This window comes from Pelecanus crispus, chromosome 3 (assembly GCF_030463565.1).
Source record: "Pelecanus crispus isolate bPelCri1 chromosome 3, bPelCri1.pri, whole genome shotgun sequence".
Taxonomy (NCBI): Eukaryota; Metazoa; Chordata; class Aves; order Pelecaniformes; family Pelecanidae; genus Pelecanus; species Pelecanus crispus.
The window spans coordinates 23,406,001-23,420,826 of record NC_134645.1 but is presented as its reverse complement, the minus strand read 5'-3'; the positions used below and the strand labels follow the sequence as shown (position 1 = coordinate 23,420,826).

At 34.5% G+C, this 14,826-nt stretch overlaps 1 protein-coding gene across 3 annotated transcripts in view; it reads left to right on the top strand.

Moving 5' to 3' along the window:
• Positions 1 to 14,826, top strand: part of CEP170 (centrosomal protein 170) — an 83,456-nt gene that overhangs the window by 19,674 nt on the left and 48,956 nt on the right. For 2 of the 3 annotated variants that reach the window (XM_009479703.2, XM_009479702.2), the window contains exons 7-8: positions 2,888 to 3,364; positions 5,136 to 5,314. In XM_009479703.2, the coding sequence (XP_009477978.1) occupies positions 2,888 to 3,364; positions 5,136 to 5,314 (656 nt within the window). Of the gene's footprint in view, positions 1 to 2,887; positions 3,365 to 5,135; positions 5,315 to 5,486; positions 5,783 to 14,826 lie in introns of all 3 variants that reach the window. The other variant, XM_009479701.2, reaches the window with a different exon arrangement.

Here is a 14,826-nt window from a genome sequence, read left to right as displayed (position 1 = left end):
ATTTGCTTGGGGGTTTTCTCTTAAAGCTATCTGTATTTAGTCTGATTATATAATTTCCTTCATCATGGCAGATGACTTTTTATAATAGCATTTCAAAGATAAGGCTATTTTATAGATCATTTGTCGTAATATTTAGAAAGCTGTAAGGATTTGCATTTAGAATTTGGATGAAAAATTCCAAAGGGTGGTTCAGATCAGGAACTGTATTAATTTTTTGTTTCCTCATTTTTTTCCATTCCTTTTTCTAAACAATTCTGATATATTTAACTTTTCTAAAAATGCAAGAACTTCAGACTGAAAATAGGATTTTTAAGTAATTAAAATTAACTTGTACTTCAGATACTTTTCATTATATCATTTCTAAGAATTTTTCTCATTTAGAAAATTTTACAATTTAGTTGCAGTTCAGTTTCTCACTTCTTTTGATTAAACTCAGTGTCATAATTTTGATTCAAATGCTATTATAGCATCTGTTTAATGAAAAATACTAGAATCAGATACTGTGCGTATCATTATAGTATAAACAGTTGACTTTGAATGTTAAATTTGGTGCAAGGAAGTTTCACAGGGAAAATTTTTTTATGAAGTTGTCCATCAGTGCTGATGAGCCAGTGTAATACATCCCCTCATCCTAAGCCTACCATACATCTGATGCAGTTTGGCTACAAGCTTGTAATTTTCAAAAGATGGTGATGAACCAGTTATTTCATATTTACTGAAAAATTCTGTTTATTGTGTGGCCAGTAGATTGCTCTTACCTGGGGCCCAAAAGTAGAAATATTTCTCAAAGCATACTGTATTAGTCATCTTTTGAAGGAGCATTGAACACTATAACTTGCTTAATTATTGGTTATAGGAATTGCGTGAAATTGTAGGCTTGAAGCTCTGAATAGAACCATAGGGAAAAAATAAGGTACATATGAACTGGCTCCCTGGTGGATTACTCTCCTGTTCAATGACAGCGTCGCATACTGTAAGGATCCTGGCTGTAGATTTGATCCTACTAGAGCTTGATCCATTCCAGCTTGTTAGCTGGATGAAACAAACAGAGAGTGATGGTAGTTTACCTAAAACCTAGTAGCTGCAAAGTGTGACTTTGGTTTATTTCTGTACATTTTCTGTCTAAACATAGAAGGCTTTTTAACGACTTTTCCGTCAGTAAAATAGATTCATTCTATATTGTGTGTCTGCTGGCCTAAGTGTTGTCAGGAAGGGGACTAAGAAGGCATTCCATTTCCCAGGGAGGGGAGTAGTAAGTTGCTGTTAATGGTGCCTGAAAACTACCCCACAAAGATGAGGTAGCTGACAGTGCAGTGAAAAGCATTAGCTAGGGTATTCTTGGAATGCAACAGCGCAATATAAAAACTGTCTGAATTCTGAACATCTTTTGTGTTTGCAACAGCTGCTTTTAGATAAAATAAATTAAAACAGCTGTGTTACCTGCATCAGTTATTTTATCCTGTTGGTATCCAAGCATGGCAATAATAAAGAATGTGTACTATTTTCATTATCACTCCATAACATCATTCTTCTTTTAACTTTACCAGCTATTATGCTGTCCCTTAATTAGTTCTATTTCTCTGTATCAAATTACCATCCTTTTTTATTTTTTAATTTTTAAGCTTTTCCTAAATCTTCACAAGAAGCATGTGTTTGTGAAGAACAGCATAGGTGCATTATGCCATCCTGCATCCTTCGTTCCTTGAACTCCTGACTCTAGTATAAATGTTTCTGTTGCTACCTTATTGCATAATAGTTTCAGACACAAATATTAACTGTCTCAGCCGATACAGTGTGGCTATTCTTAGCGCCAGAAATCTGTTAATTGCATTCTTATTCCCTTCCTCGGCAACCTAAAATGATTTCTTAAACATCTTAATGTGGTTCATGATAAATCACATAGGAACTATGCAGAATTCTTTTGCTGGAATGTAACTTGCCATTGCTGCTAACATCTCAAGCATCTGTTGCTCATAGCACATCTCTACACCAGATATTTTGGTTAGCTTACTAGTTTGTGAAATGCAGTGAGAAGGTTTGTTTTCTTAAAGGCGTATTGGTAGCTTTGCTGCAACCACAAGAAGCTTTAACCTTGGTTCAGGCTATATAGTGGGACTTTCAATTACTACCCTGTGCTTTTTCCACATTCTGCTTTCTTTACCCAGTTAGAGCATGGTTTGGTAACATTCTGCATGCTTCCAGCTATTGTTACATTTTGTATTCATCTACAAATTAGTGAAACAAGTAAAATAAGAGCAGATGACAGTAGGATTTAGCTCAATTCTTTGGTTTTATCTTTTGTAGAAACATGAAGTGTTTGAATTCCAAAATACTTTCCAATGCTTATCAGTGTTAAACTTTTCAAGCCAGAATTAATGTTTATCTTGCGTTAATATGTAAATTGTTTTTCCAAAGAACTTTACCAAACAAAATTATACCAGCTGTCCACTGCGGGAGATGAAAGCCAGATCACTAGCATTTGTTCTGGGGACACCTTGATTTGATGTTTTTCTGATAGATTGGAATTGCAATAATGATCATCTCAACTATTTCTCTAATGTGTTTTACCTGTTTTCCGTGTGCTAGTAACTCATCTGACCTTCACATCATCAAAAAGTTTTTGGAATGCAAATTTCCTTTGACAAATTCTAAGCGAGTTTTTTGCCACTTCCCACTCCTTACAGTCAAAGCTTGTGCTGTCTTTTCAGTAATGCTTTTTATATGTAGTTCTGGAATTATTTTCCAGAACTACATTGCTCAGTCTTCTCCACAATCTTACTGTTTATTCCAGAAATTACTCAAGTGGCCTTCACAGGCATTCGGATACTTCTTGAAGAACCTGAAGTTCCCAAGTATTGTAAAACCTATTCTTCATTTTTCTTAATAGGATGCAGCGCAGATGCCAAGCAAGCTGAGGAGCAATCTGCAGCTGCAAGTGAAGAACTTCATCCATTCTGTAGAGAGCCAAGTTATTTTGAAATCCCTACAAAAGAATTCCAGCAACCTTCACAGGTAGCAGAGAGCACTATTCATGAAATTCCAGCAAAAGACACCCAAAGTTCCCATGCAGCAGGTGCAGGGCATGCTTCCTTTACCATTGAATTTGATGACAACACTCCAGGAAAAGTAACAATCAAAGATCACGTGACAAAATTCACATCAGAACAGCGTCACAAGTCAAAAAAGCCTTCTTCCTCCAGTGGACAGGACCTGCCTGGGCTTCAAACAGTGATGATGGCCGCAGAGAGCAAAGTAGCAGATTGGCTAGCACAGAACAATCCTCCCAGAATGATATGGGAACCAACAGAGGAGGATTCCAAAAGTATTAAGAGTGACGTTCCAGTGTACTTGAAGAGACTGAAAGGTAAAGTGAATAATTCCAGCTATGCTTATTTCTGAAAGCAACAATTCCTCACCACCATCCAGTGAGTGGATCCCTGAGCCCTTGCGGAGTTCAGTTGAAATCACAGATACTCCACATGCGCGCAAGGATCTGTGCTGGGAAATTTTATTGCAGTATTAAGTCAGTGTGCTAGCATTAAGATAATAGCACAATATTTCTTCTAGAGTATATCACAGAGCATTCCTTGGTCTTCATGATACGGTATTATATTCATGAATATTCTTTAAAATATTAGCCATGTCGCTTTAATAAATAGGAAAGGCTTTATTTACAAGGCCTTAGCCTTTTCCAGGCAGAAACTCCTCAAAGTTTGATAAATTTTAATCTGAAAGAGGTGTAAGTTATGGGGTGCATGTGGCCATAATAAATATCTGAATTTTGTAATCTTCTGTGATCTGTTTGTATTCTCATCATTACTTGTACTTTTTCAAATCATAGAGGTAGAGGATATACCTAGCTGCTTTGAAAGTTTGATTTACGAAAAAAAAACTTTTTGTGTTTTCTCCTCAGCTTTTTCTTACAATATCCTATACTGGAGTCACACTGATAAAATTATATGACTTTCACTTTGGTGTTGATATTTATTGTTATTATTTTGAAGTATATGAACCATCACATCATTTTCTTACACACTGTACAAATAAGTAGCAAACAGGAATGTAAGTTAGGATTTCAGCTGTATATTCAGTGCTATTAGTCTGATAAGTAAGGTTTCCCAATATGTGATTACTGTTTAAATGAATAGTAGCTGTATATCCTAACTATGTGAGAAAAACTTAAAAAACCCTATCCTCTTGAGAATGAAAAAAATGAAATCGTACATTCTATGTATACATGAGTAAGACTTGATCCAAAAGAATTCAAAGAAGGCAAAACTGTTCCTTCCCAGGAACCGAGCTAAAACTTAAAAGTGTAGACGCTTTCATTGTACACAAAGTTGCTCTGAGTTAAATGTGAATTACTGTGTAAGAGTATCCAGCCTTCCATGCTTTTTCAGGTATCATTACAAAGTATCTTTATATGTGTATATATATGATTTATTAAATACGTATTCTTTATTCATAGATCTCAAAGTAGTTTGTGGAATGAATAAGTTATAACAACCATTTTACATGCATACATCAGATGCTGAGGGGAGTGAATGATGGAAAAAACTCATTGTACTTCTTGTAAAGAGTAATAAGGAATTTGTTCCAATTTTCAGTAGACATTCCTCATGATAAACTGTTGTAAATGTGTGAGGAATCCAACAGCATTTAACTGTGGCTCTCAATGGGTATTTTCAGCTACCAGAAGGACTATTGTAGGGTTTTCTTTTTCCTCTTCACCCGTTCCTCTTCACCCTTCAGTAGTCATTGGTAATCAACTGGCTGTGTAATAAAATTAATATAATTGGGAAACATACTATAGTACAGCTGGTAAAATACTGGCTTTTGTAAGTCACTGATAAGTATTCACAGATGAGAATTTTGGTGAAAAGAGTAATTCAAAGGCAGCGCTGTTACTGATCAGCTTATAAAGCGTTTCATTGTTTGACTCACAGCAAGTTGAATGTATTACCAGGAGCTGTACAAAATCTGCAGAGCCAGGTACTGAAATCGATTGGAGTCTAAACAGAAAACCAATTTGAAATTCTTTCTTTCTTAGTTTGACAGTTTCTTTTGTGTGTGTTGGGTTGGTTTGTTGGGGTTTTTGTTGCATTATACTACATATTCTTTTGCTTTGCTTGTAGGGCATAAACATGATGATGGTACACAAAGTGATTCAGAAAATGCTGGTGCACACCGGCATTATGGTAAGCCAGCAGCACTTGAAGAACACTTGAGGCATCATCATACAGAGCTGAAAAAGTCACACCAGAAAGTCCATTCCACAGAAAAGCAGCAAGAGCAAGCCATTTTGAGTCAGACAGCCTTTATGATTGAGTTTTTTGATGAAGACCATCCTCGAAAGAGACGTTCTTACTCTTTTTCTCAGAATGTAGGAGCTCTGTGCCCAGAATCTCCATCTCCAACACCTCATGCACGAGCCGAAAGAGTGAAACCTACATCAGGGGAGAAAGCAGTCCCTTCACCTGTGCAAGCTAGCTCATCGCATCACAGAGCAGTACAAGGTGTTCATGCAAAACTTTTAAAACAAAAATCAGAAGAACCCTCTGCTGCATTACCTGTCTTACAAGCTGCATTGTTAAGGAGTTCAGGAAGCCTTGGCCATAGGCCTAGTCAGAACCAGGAGATGGACAAAAAGTTGAAAAGCCAACATATTTCTGCTGCTACTGAAAAGGACAATGAGGATGACCAGAGTGACAAAGGTACTTACACTATTGAGTTGGAAAATCCCAATTCTGAAGAAATGGAAGCCCGTAAAATGATTGACAAGGTGAGAAACCTAAAATGTATACTGGTGTTAGTGGTATGTGATGTGTGGGCAACAGTCTAGCACTTCAATTCTACTTATTAAAGCTGCTGCAATGATGCAAGTTTTTAAGCCAGTCTATAGCAGTGAAATATGGAATGTCATAAAAGCAGCAGCAGGCATTTGGATAAAATTACTTCTGTTTCATACTGCTGTTCTTGTAATTTGGTAGTTTTAATACATTTTCAAAAGATTTAAGTACTGCAAGAATATTAGGCAGCAGAATTCAATTAACTGGTATTTTTATGAGAGTTGTTAGATTTGAATTTATTACATCCCTGTGGAAATAGTAACCTGTTCTTAAAATCCTGTGGTCTCTGTAGTTTTCAGTATATAAATTGGTTCCATCCAAATTATCATAAAGAAATAGATTGCAAATGTTTTCTGTTCTTATAAAAAAAGTATATTCAATATCAGTAACTTAAATTTCAGCATCCATTTTAAAGAGTAAGTATAAAAATGCTTTCATTTTCCAAAAACGTTTATATGATAGCAATGTCATTGTCCTGGTTTGAATATAGGTATATGCTTCATTAGGCTTAGGAATCTTATGATGACAAAGTAACTTTTGCTTCTTGGTAACAATATAAATAACAATACAAATTGCATTTGCAGTTAAATAACTGCAAATAAGTCTTTCTTTGGATACAACAGGAAGACATGGGTAGGAGAAGGTATGTTTAATAATTTAGCTTAACTGAGTCTTGAAGAGGATTTTTTTTTTTCTGTTATTGGTGTGTTTTCCTAAACAATCCATTGTGGTAGAATGGATTTGGATTTTTTGGCCAATTTAACAGGAAATTCATTGCTTACTTGTTATAGAATTATCTAAGGATTGATTTTGTGTGTCTAAAACTTTTTCAGAGCTGAACAAATACATTAATACATTTAGAATGAGTTTTGGCTAAACATGGAAAAATATTTTTTGACAGACAAGCTAGCTTCATTGGTTTGATTTTGTAGAAAAATGCTGACATAGTAGGGAAATGAGAAATTTTATTACAGATGGTTTTATTTTATAAAAGGTGTTTATGGAGCATTTGGCAGGGAGGATTGCCTTCAATAAAATCATAAAGATAATGGTTTTGCCTCTAATGGATTCCGAAAAGGAGACTTTTGAATTTTTTGAGTCAGTATTCAAAGAACTTCTGAGAACTAAAAGCATTCCAAAGAAGCAAGTGAATATTAAAGAACGTGCTTTGACTTAGTGACTACAGATATCTACATTTAATTCTTAAGTTATAAATCTTCAATTAAATTGCATCAGAAAATGTGTAAGTCCTGTTTTTGCTAAGTATAGTTGTGCAACAGGGTTTATTTGGAAACCAGAAAAAATAATAACATTTGGAAATAGACAATATATGTACTTTATAACAATGTTAATACTGTCTAACCTTTCATAAGATTTAAATTATTTGTGGTCTTTAATATCCGTTCAGGATATCCGCAGTCATTTTTTTGTTGGAAACAAATCTTTCCTGTTACAGGAGAGATTCAACAACAGGAGGTGAATATAAGCATTAGGGATGGTAGTAAAGTACTGATTAATATTCTTAGTGTTATATAAAAAGCTTTTGGATATCATAAATACCCCTTACTGCAAACCTAAACAGTGTCACCACTAGAAATTAAAGATTTACTAGGAAGCAAAGCAGAGATGTTTTTTCTTTGAGGTCTTCTGTATCTTTTCACTTAGTATCTGAAGAATTATGAACAGCATATTTTACACACAGTTCAAAGAGGCCTGCTGCACAATTCTTACTTGATTTGGTAATATGCAAGAAGTATGATACTATTTTTTTGAAGTGCAGAAAAACAGCCAGTGAAGAAAATCAAAACCAAATGGAAGCCAAAATCTCTTCCTCCAGCTGAGCTCAGCTTTGCTTCCCTCCTATTTTAAATTGCTAATGCTGTGGATTCTGTTACTTTGCTGAAGGTGGATAAGTGAGGAATAAGACAAGGATTTTTGTTAGCCTGTTGACTGCCATGCTGCTTTATTAAGGATTTAAGAGAATTACTGGTATACATTTCATCAATAATTCCAGTATAACCTCTCTCTCTTTGTTGGCCAGTCAGTCCTTTTTCTCAGCAGTTACGATGCCTGCTCAATTGAGTCTCACTTAAGAGTGTCTGTTGGGTCAAAAGATTAACTGAAATTCAAGAGTTGCATTTGCTAGGATTGGGGTGAAAACGCACTACAAATAGCAAGGATAACCTTCCAAAACGTTTGCACAAGTAATGCAGTCTTGTCGGTAACAACTTACAGTAGAATGCTGCCAAGATCCGTGTCTGGTTTACCTGAAGAATTTCCTATGGAATAAAATACTTCTGGGTTTGGGTATTTCTTCCCTTTTCCTGGAAGGAAAGGGTGAGAATGACCAAAATATCCAAAGATTACTTTCAGTGTGACTCATTCACTTGGGAAACCTTAGCCTTAGCCTTGCTCCTGTAGGCAGAGTCTACTCTTTTCTGTGGAAAGCAACATAAGAGCAAACCACAAATGCAAGGGTGGCATTAACTTATCAAAAATCAAGGCGTGATTAATAATGCTGCTTTAAGTTAAGAATCCAAGAGAGGCATGCAGGAAATCAAAGTTAAAATTCTCAGAAAAATGGAAAAAAAAAGGCGGGGAAGACCTTAATGTTGAGCTATATTGTCTTCTTCAAAAGTACCATTTCTGCTTAATGTAGTCTTTTACTAAAGATTCTAGGAAATAGACTCAAGGAAAATAGATACTTATGTGAAATTATTTTTAAAATCCAAAAAGGATGCTGTCCTGCTTATTCAACATCTTGATTTTGTTTAGATTGCTAAGGATCCATTTCTTCCTCTGCTACTCTTTCACTCTGTAAGAAAAAAGTATTGTCTCTACAGCAGAAAAGGAACAGAATAACAAACAGCATATTCTTTTTTTTTTCTTGACTATTTTAAAGCCTGGCTTTTGAAAAGAGAATGTGAGAAAGATGCAAAAATAACCAGAAGGAGAGAGGAAGACATTTTCTAAGTAACAGAGAAAAGCTTTTTAGTGAGATACTTTTCCCTGAGAGGTGTAATCATTTATCTGCAATGATGACTGTCTCAGAGTGAATGTCTGTCACTTACCTAAAAAGAAAGATTCCAAAACTATTGAGGCTTGTGTCTTACACAACTTTCAACACCTAGATAATTTGCTGAGCCAATGAAAATCAGACAAGATACCAAGATCTGACAGGCAAGGTCGCTGGAATAGAATCAATTTATGTAAATGCCCACAGAGACTGAACTGAGTAGGAAAAGATAAATTTGTTAAATTGTTTGTAAATTTGCAAGATTTAAAAAAAAAGATATGATTTTAGGGTGAAAAAATAAAGTACATAATAAAAATAGTAAGAGTTTTCAGTTGTAAACATAAAAAAAAGATGCAAGACCTGTACATGCCTGGAGTCCTCCAAAGATTTTTCCAGTTTCACTTGTATGTCAGTTAATCATTTGGATTGATTGTATTTTAAAATATTCTATGCTTAGATCAGCCATGACAGGAACTGATGTAATTACTTAGTATTTCAGGAATGCTAACAATTATTTCTTCTGTGCTGTTATTTGAATTTTATTCATAAATCTTAAAGATATTGTCAGAGGAAGTAAATATCACTGCCTTGTGGCCAGCTTTGAACAGGTTACTTATGTTTAGAATTGGTGTGTCATGCCTCTTAGAACAAAACAAATATCTTGGAGAATAACTAAAAAAAAATTTAAGTAATAAGTAAAAAAAATTAAAAACATCAAATTTTGTAGAGGTAAGGAGGAATCTCCAGCTATGTTATTAGGCAGAGACAGGGAAGCAGTCATCAGAAGGAGATGTCATAGTTGTTTCTATTTTAAAATGTAATACATATACATGTCTGTGTCCAAGACAAATATCAACACATGAAACCATCATAGAAGGAAAATTAGTATGGCTTAGGGGTTTTTTTGTTTGTTTTTGCTTAAGCGATTTTCACTTCATGATATTTCTGAATGGAAAGATTTGTCAGAGTTCCCATTGTAGAGATAGTGATTATAATTTGCAAACAGTTGCAATCTTCAGCTGTTACCCACTGTAACTGCCTTCTCTCCTTAGTCAATCAGCTGGTGAGAATGCTATCTCCACAATATTCCTGTGGTTACATAGGATCCAGCTGTGCTTTTCACAAGTAACAAAAACCCATGCACACAGACTCCCATCTTGTATTACTGAAATTTTCTCTAAAAAAACAATATTCTAGGACTTCTGACTCATTTTATTTTTTAGTAACTTGACATTACTACCATTTCTTTCAAATCCTATTGGTTTTTTTTATATAGAGAGACCGAGTGAATACTGCCAGTATTACTGGCGTGGAAATGTGTTGTACGTTTCCTTCTTCTGTCACAAGTTTACTTGCATTTTTATTCTGTCATGGGTTTCCGTATGGTCCTCTGTCACCCTTAGTTTACAAAATATAATTTCTAAGCAATATCAGTGCTGTTTCTCACAAACTCATGTGTTCTCTTCACTTGTTCTCTACAGTATAAATGTATGGTTGTGTCTTAATGTTCTTTATAAATAGAGAGCACTTGAAAAATAGCAATAAACTTTGCTTCCTAAAAGTCCTTTCATTAGCCAATGATATTTCTCCATCCAGGTGTTCAAATGTCACTCAAATTCATAGAGAAGTATGAATTGGTTAGTAGGCAAACAAGTTCAGAAAATCAATACATTAATAACGTGAAGGAAAGTTATGATTGAATAATAGATGCTGGCTCTCTTCTTATACTTGTAGAGCTCTTTTTAAAATTACCATTGAGATCAATTTCATCAATGTGTAAAGAAGAAAAGCTGCTCTTACATACTACAAAGACCACCTTGAACATACCAGGCATACAATATTCTCTACTCAAACAGCTTCAGAAAGCCACAACTCTTTCTAGCAGAATAATACTCTTATTGTTGCAGCTAACAGCTAAGTACAAAATAAAACAAATTCAAGATCTTGATTTGATTTAGAGCATGTTTTCAGTGTTACTTTTAACACATAAAATACACGAGGAAATGGGGCACAGTTGTAGGATTTGGTTTTCCTTTACATCCAGCTGTTCTGCCCTTTAGATAGGTTCAATGGTTTCTTCTATTAACACTTAGCAATTGCTCTCTATTTTGCACTGAGTTATAATTTTTCTGTTTTACATTTTTGAAATAATTAAATTTGTTCCATGAGAAGGAAGTTGTTCTCAGCAGTGATATCAGGTTAAAAAAAAATCTTCCTAGGCCACAGAAAAGGTAAGTCTGTCAGCGGATGAAAGAATTCAAAATTATATTTCTGCAGTTCATCTCTTTTTTTTGTTGATTTAAAAAGACTGCAAATCATCAGCCTAATGAGTTTTCTTTTTTCAATAAAGCAAAATACTACCAGTAATAAATTTTAATAAATAAATGTGCAAATAATTCTGGATGTGTTTGGAATATTAAATGCTTTGAGTCTACTGCAATAAATAAAAAGCAACTCCATGAGTTTTTTGCAAGCTCTTCAGGGGTTTTCTTGGCGTGGGTCCTTTTTGTTTCTTTTGTTCAGGGTTTTTTGATGTTTTTCTTCTCAATTTCATTTCAGGGTATTTCTGAATGGAAACACTTTGTAGAACTTACTGTAGCAGAGTTAAACTCTTCTATGTATGTGTGGGAAGGGAAGGAACAGAATAGATGCTATATGTGTGTTTCAATTCTCATCAGCCTAGCTAACCAGGGAGTCTAGAATGTTGTAGCAGCTCATGTGCATATAGAAACATTAGGCTTAGATAAAGTTTTCTTTGGTCCCAAAATTGTTTTCTTCAATTATGTTATATTCACTTACATTTCCTGATAAGTAATTTATTTTTTCATTTGCGCAGTAATTTTAGATCTCGTATTCAACATACTGATTCCCAACCAGAAGTAAAACTGAAAAAAAGTACCAAAATTAAACCTCAGTCCATCCTTCTGCCATCTTCAAAAAGAATTGTTGTGACCATTTAATGATTTTGTTTTCAATGCAAAACTCATATTTTAGATCTATTCAAATTTATTTTAAATTGGAAGAGGATGCTGTTTTAAAGTCTTTGTTTAAATAGGTAGACAGGCCATAATAGTAATGAGCTTGTTTTTAATGTACATGCCGTCATCTTTAATTTTGCTTGATTATATACTATGCAAAGAGTATACATAAAACATTATTCTATTGACACAATCTTGGGACAGATTCTTTTTTCCTCTTTAAAAATTTGGGATAACTAATGATTTTGGAGGGAAAGCTGTGTTGGTGTTCATATAGACACCAGGTTTTCCATTTTTATTTTCTACATCTTTCTGCTCACAAATATACTTACACTTCAGTTTGACGGGTTTTTTTGAATGAGAATCTATTCTGAAAGGCGATTATAATAAAATGGAATCTCCTTACTCTTTTTACTCCCAGGATATGTCTGTTCATACCATATTATGTTACTGGCTAATGTGTTCTTCCAGGACTGTGTACTTTTGAATGATTTTTTTTTTGTTGTTATTGCTTTAAGCGTTCATAAAGCTTGTTTAATAGATCTTGTCTTCTCTGTTGCAAACCTTAAAGTTTTATCAATAATCTTGCAGGTAGCATGAAACATTGTATTAAGCAATAATTGTAATAACTGCTAAATGAAGACTTGTCAACTGACAAGTTTAAGATTAATGTTATGCTAACTATTTTGAAAGTAAGAGTGACAAAATCATTAATAGGTATTTTACTACATTGTTACATTTGTATAAATCAGTATGGTTCTATGAGAAGTATAGACTAATTCGGATGTTTTCCATCATTTGTAAATAGTGTGCGATGCATAGCAGGGATTGATTTTAAAACATGGAGCCATATACCAAATCAAAACATTTTTTTAAGATTGGCAAGGGTTATTAGAAAATGTATATTCTGAACTCTTTTACTAAAACTGTTCATCGAAAAACTGTGTTCATCCACCCCACAAGTGGAGCGGGGGTGAGAAATGTTTTTCATTGCAATACTTAATAAACATGTTATTATAACTCTTCTTGTTATAGAGTTAACATACACGTTATGGACTCCTCTTGGCAAATTTTTGCAGTATTATAAATGACAAACTGCCTGAAAAGAATCAACGAGCAGACAGTAAGTTAGGAGAAAAAAAAAAACAAATCTCAACATGTTTCAATGACTGTTTAAGGAACCCAGACAGATATATAGATATATCTGTTTTCAGTAAATGACTTTCAGATCTTCTGTCTTTTCACACTGTCTGGGTTTAATTGTTTTTACTATTGCTTCAGCAATTTCTTCTAGAAAGAATGCCTTTTAGCCCCACAGAGTTTCTTGGTCACAGAATGACCGTATTTTATGAATACAACGCTGAAAAAGCAGTAGAACAGTTGAAGCCTATCAAATCATCTGAGCGTATAAATTTTGTCAGGCATTCAGAGGGTATTTGTAATCTTTTTGTTCTGAGGGGAGGAGTCTTACAGTCTCTAAACTTATTGTTTCCTTTTAAATTTGGAATTCTAAAGAAAATTAATTCTTCACTATAGCAAACAGGTAGAAAATATGGATGCAGGTAAATATGTAACTGGTGTCTAGAAAGAGGAAGTTATTAAACTTGGCATGTTGATCCTTTTCATTCACTTATGTAGCTTTTTTTTTTTTTATACTGGAGCATCTTGCATCTGATTCTGTATCTTCAATATATAGTTTAAAATGACATAAACAGCTTCTGTGAAAATCCATGGCTATTCATGAGATATCCCCTACACAGAGCACAGTCTGTTTGCCTGGGGTGTCTAGGATAACTGCCAAGAACAGGCGAAAACTATTAAAATCAGACTTCTCAGAAGCAACTTGGTTAAACATGGTTCGTGCAGTAGCTAAACAAAAAGTAATCTCAGGCATTGTGCTCTGGCTCATCACGCTTTCTCAAAGGTGGGGAAAAAAAATGTTTGCCTTTGGTCTTTTGTATTTGATCAGTAACTCTTGACTTTTAACAACCAGTTTACTGTATATTGTGAATGTCTGGACTACCTTCTTAGGAAGAATTATGAGGAGCTCAGTCTGAACACTAAGCGCAGCATTGCCAAGATGATCTGCAATATGGATCTGAAGCATATTCCATTTCCCTGCTCCCTGGAATCCTCTCTTCCTGTCAATCAAGCATCCTCTGAGTGTGGCTTATCTTGCTTAGTACATCCAAACTGTGCCCAAATCCTTCTTGTGTTTCCAAATTCATGTCTCTTCCCTCATTCCTCCCCCACTTTGTTTTTTTTCCTTGCTGGTCTGACTGTATCAGTTCACAGCTCAGTTTCCGAAATCTACTTTCATTTGACTTCCTGACAATCAAATATACTCATCATCTTCCTTTTCCCTAAAAAGTTATGAAACATAATTGCTATTATAATTTGCATTCCCATCACTTTACAGTGGCAAATACCTTATTTTAAATTTAATCAGTTGCTCCTTGTTTTATTTTGCTATGGTCCTTTTGCCATGGTCTTCAATGCACTGTGCTGTACAGCCCCTTGTCCTCTAACTGTGCTCCGCTTTCATTTAGTTTGCTTTTTTAACTGTTCATCTTTGAATTCCCTTTGTCTTTGGGTTTTGTTCTGTTCCTTGTATACCAATTGCCTGCACTGAAATTAATAGCATTTAAATCACCATCCTTTTAAAATACATCTCTAGATTGTGGCTGTAACTGTTGTTAGGATCTGAAAGAATAGAAGGAGAATTATTCAAATACTTCTAGTTTACAAATACCATAATTAATGGATAGATTCCTAGTTCTAGCTCTCTGAATTGCAACTGGAATCCTTATTATTTATTTTTTGGTTTTCTGTTAATAATAGTATTAGTAATTAGTGCATATCCTTTATGTTAAGACTACAATGGTAAGACTGTTGGGGAAACTTTGGAAACTCAAAATCTTAAAATGAGATAGAATTCTTCAGATTTGTATTTTGAATAAAATATATGCTCCTGGTTTGTGTT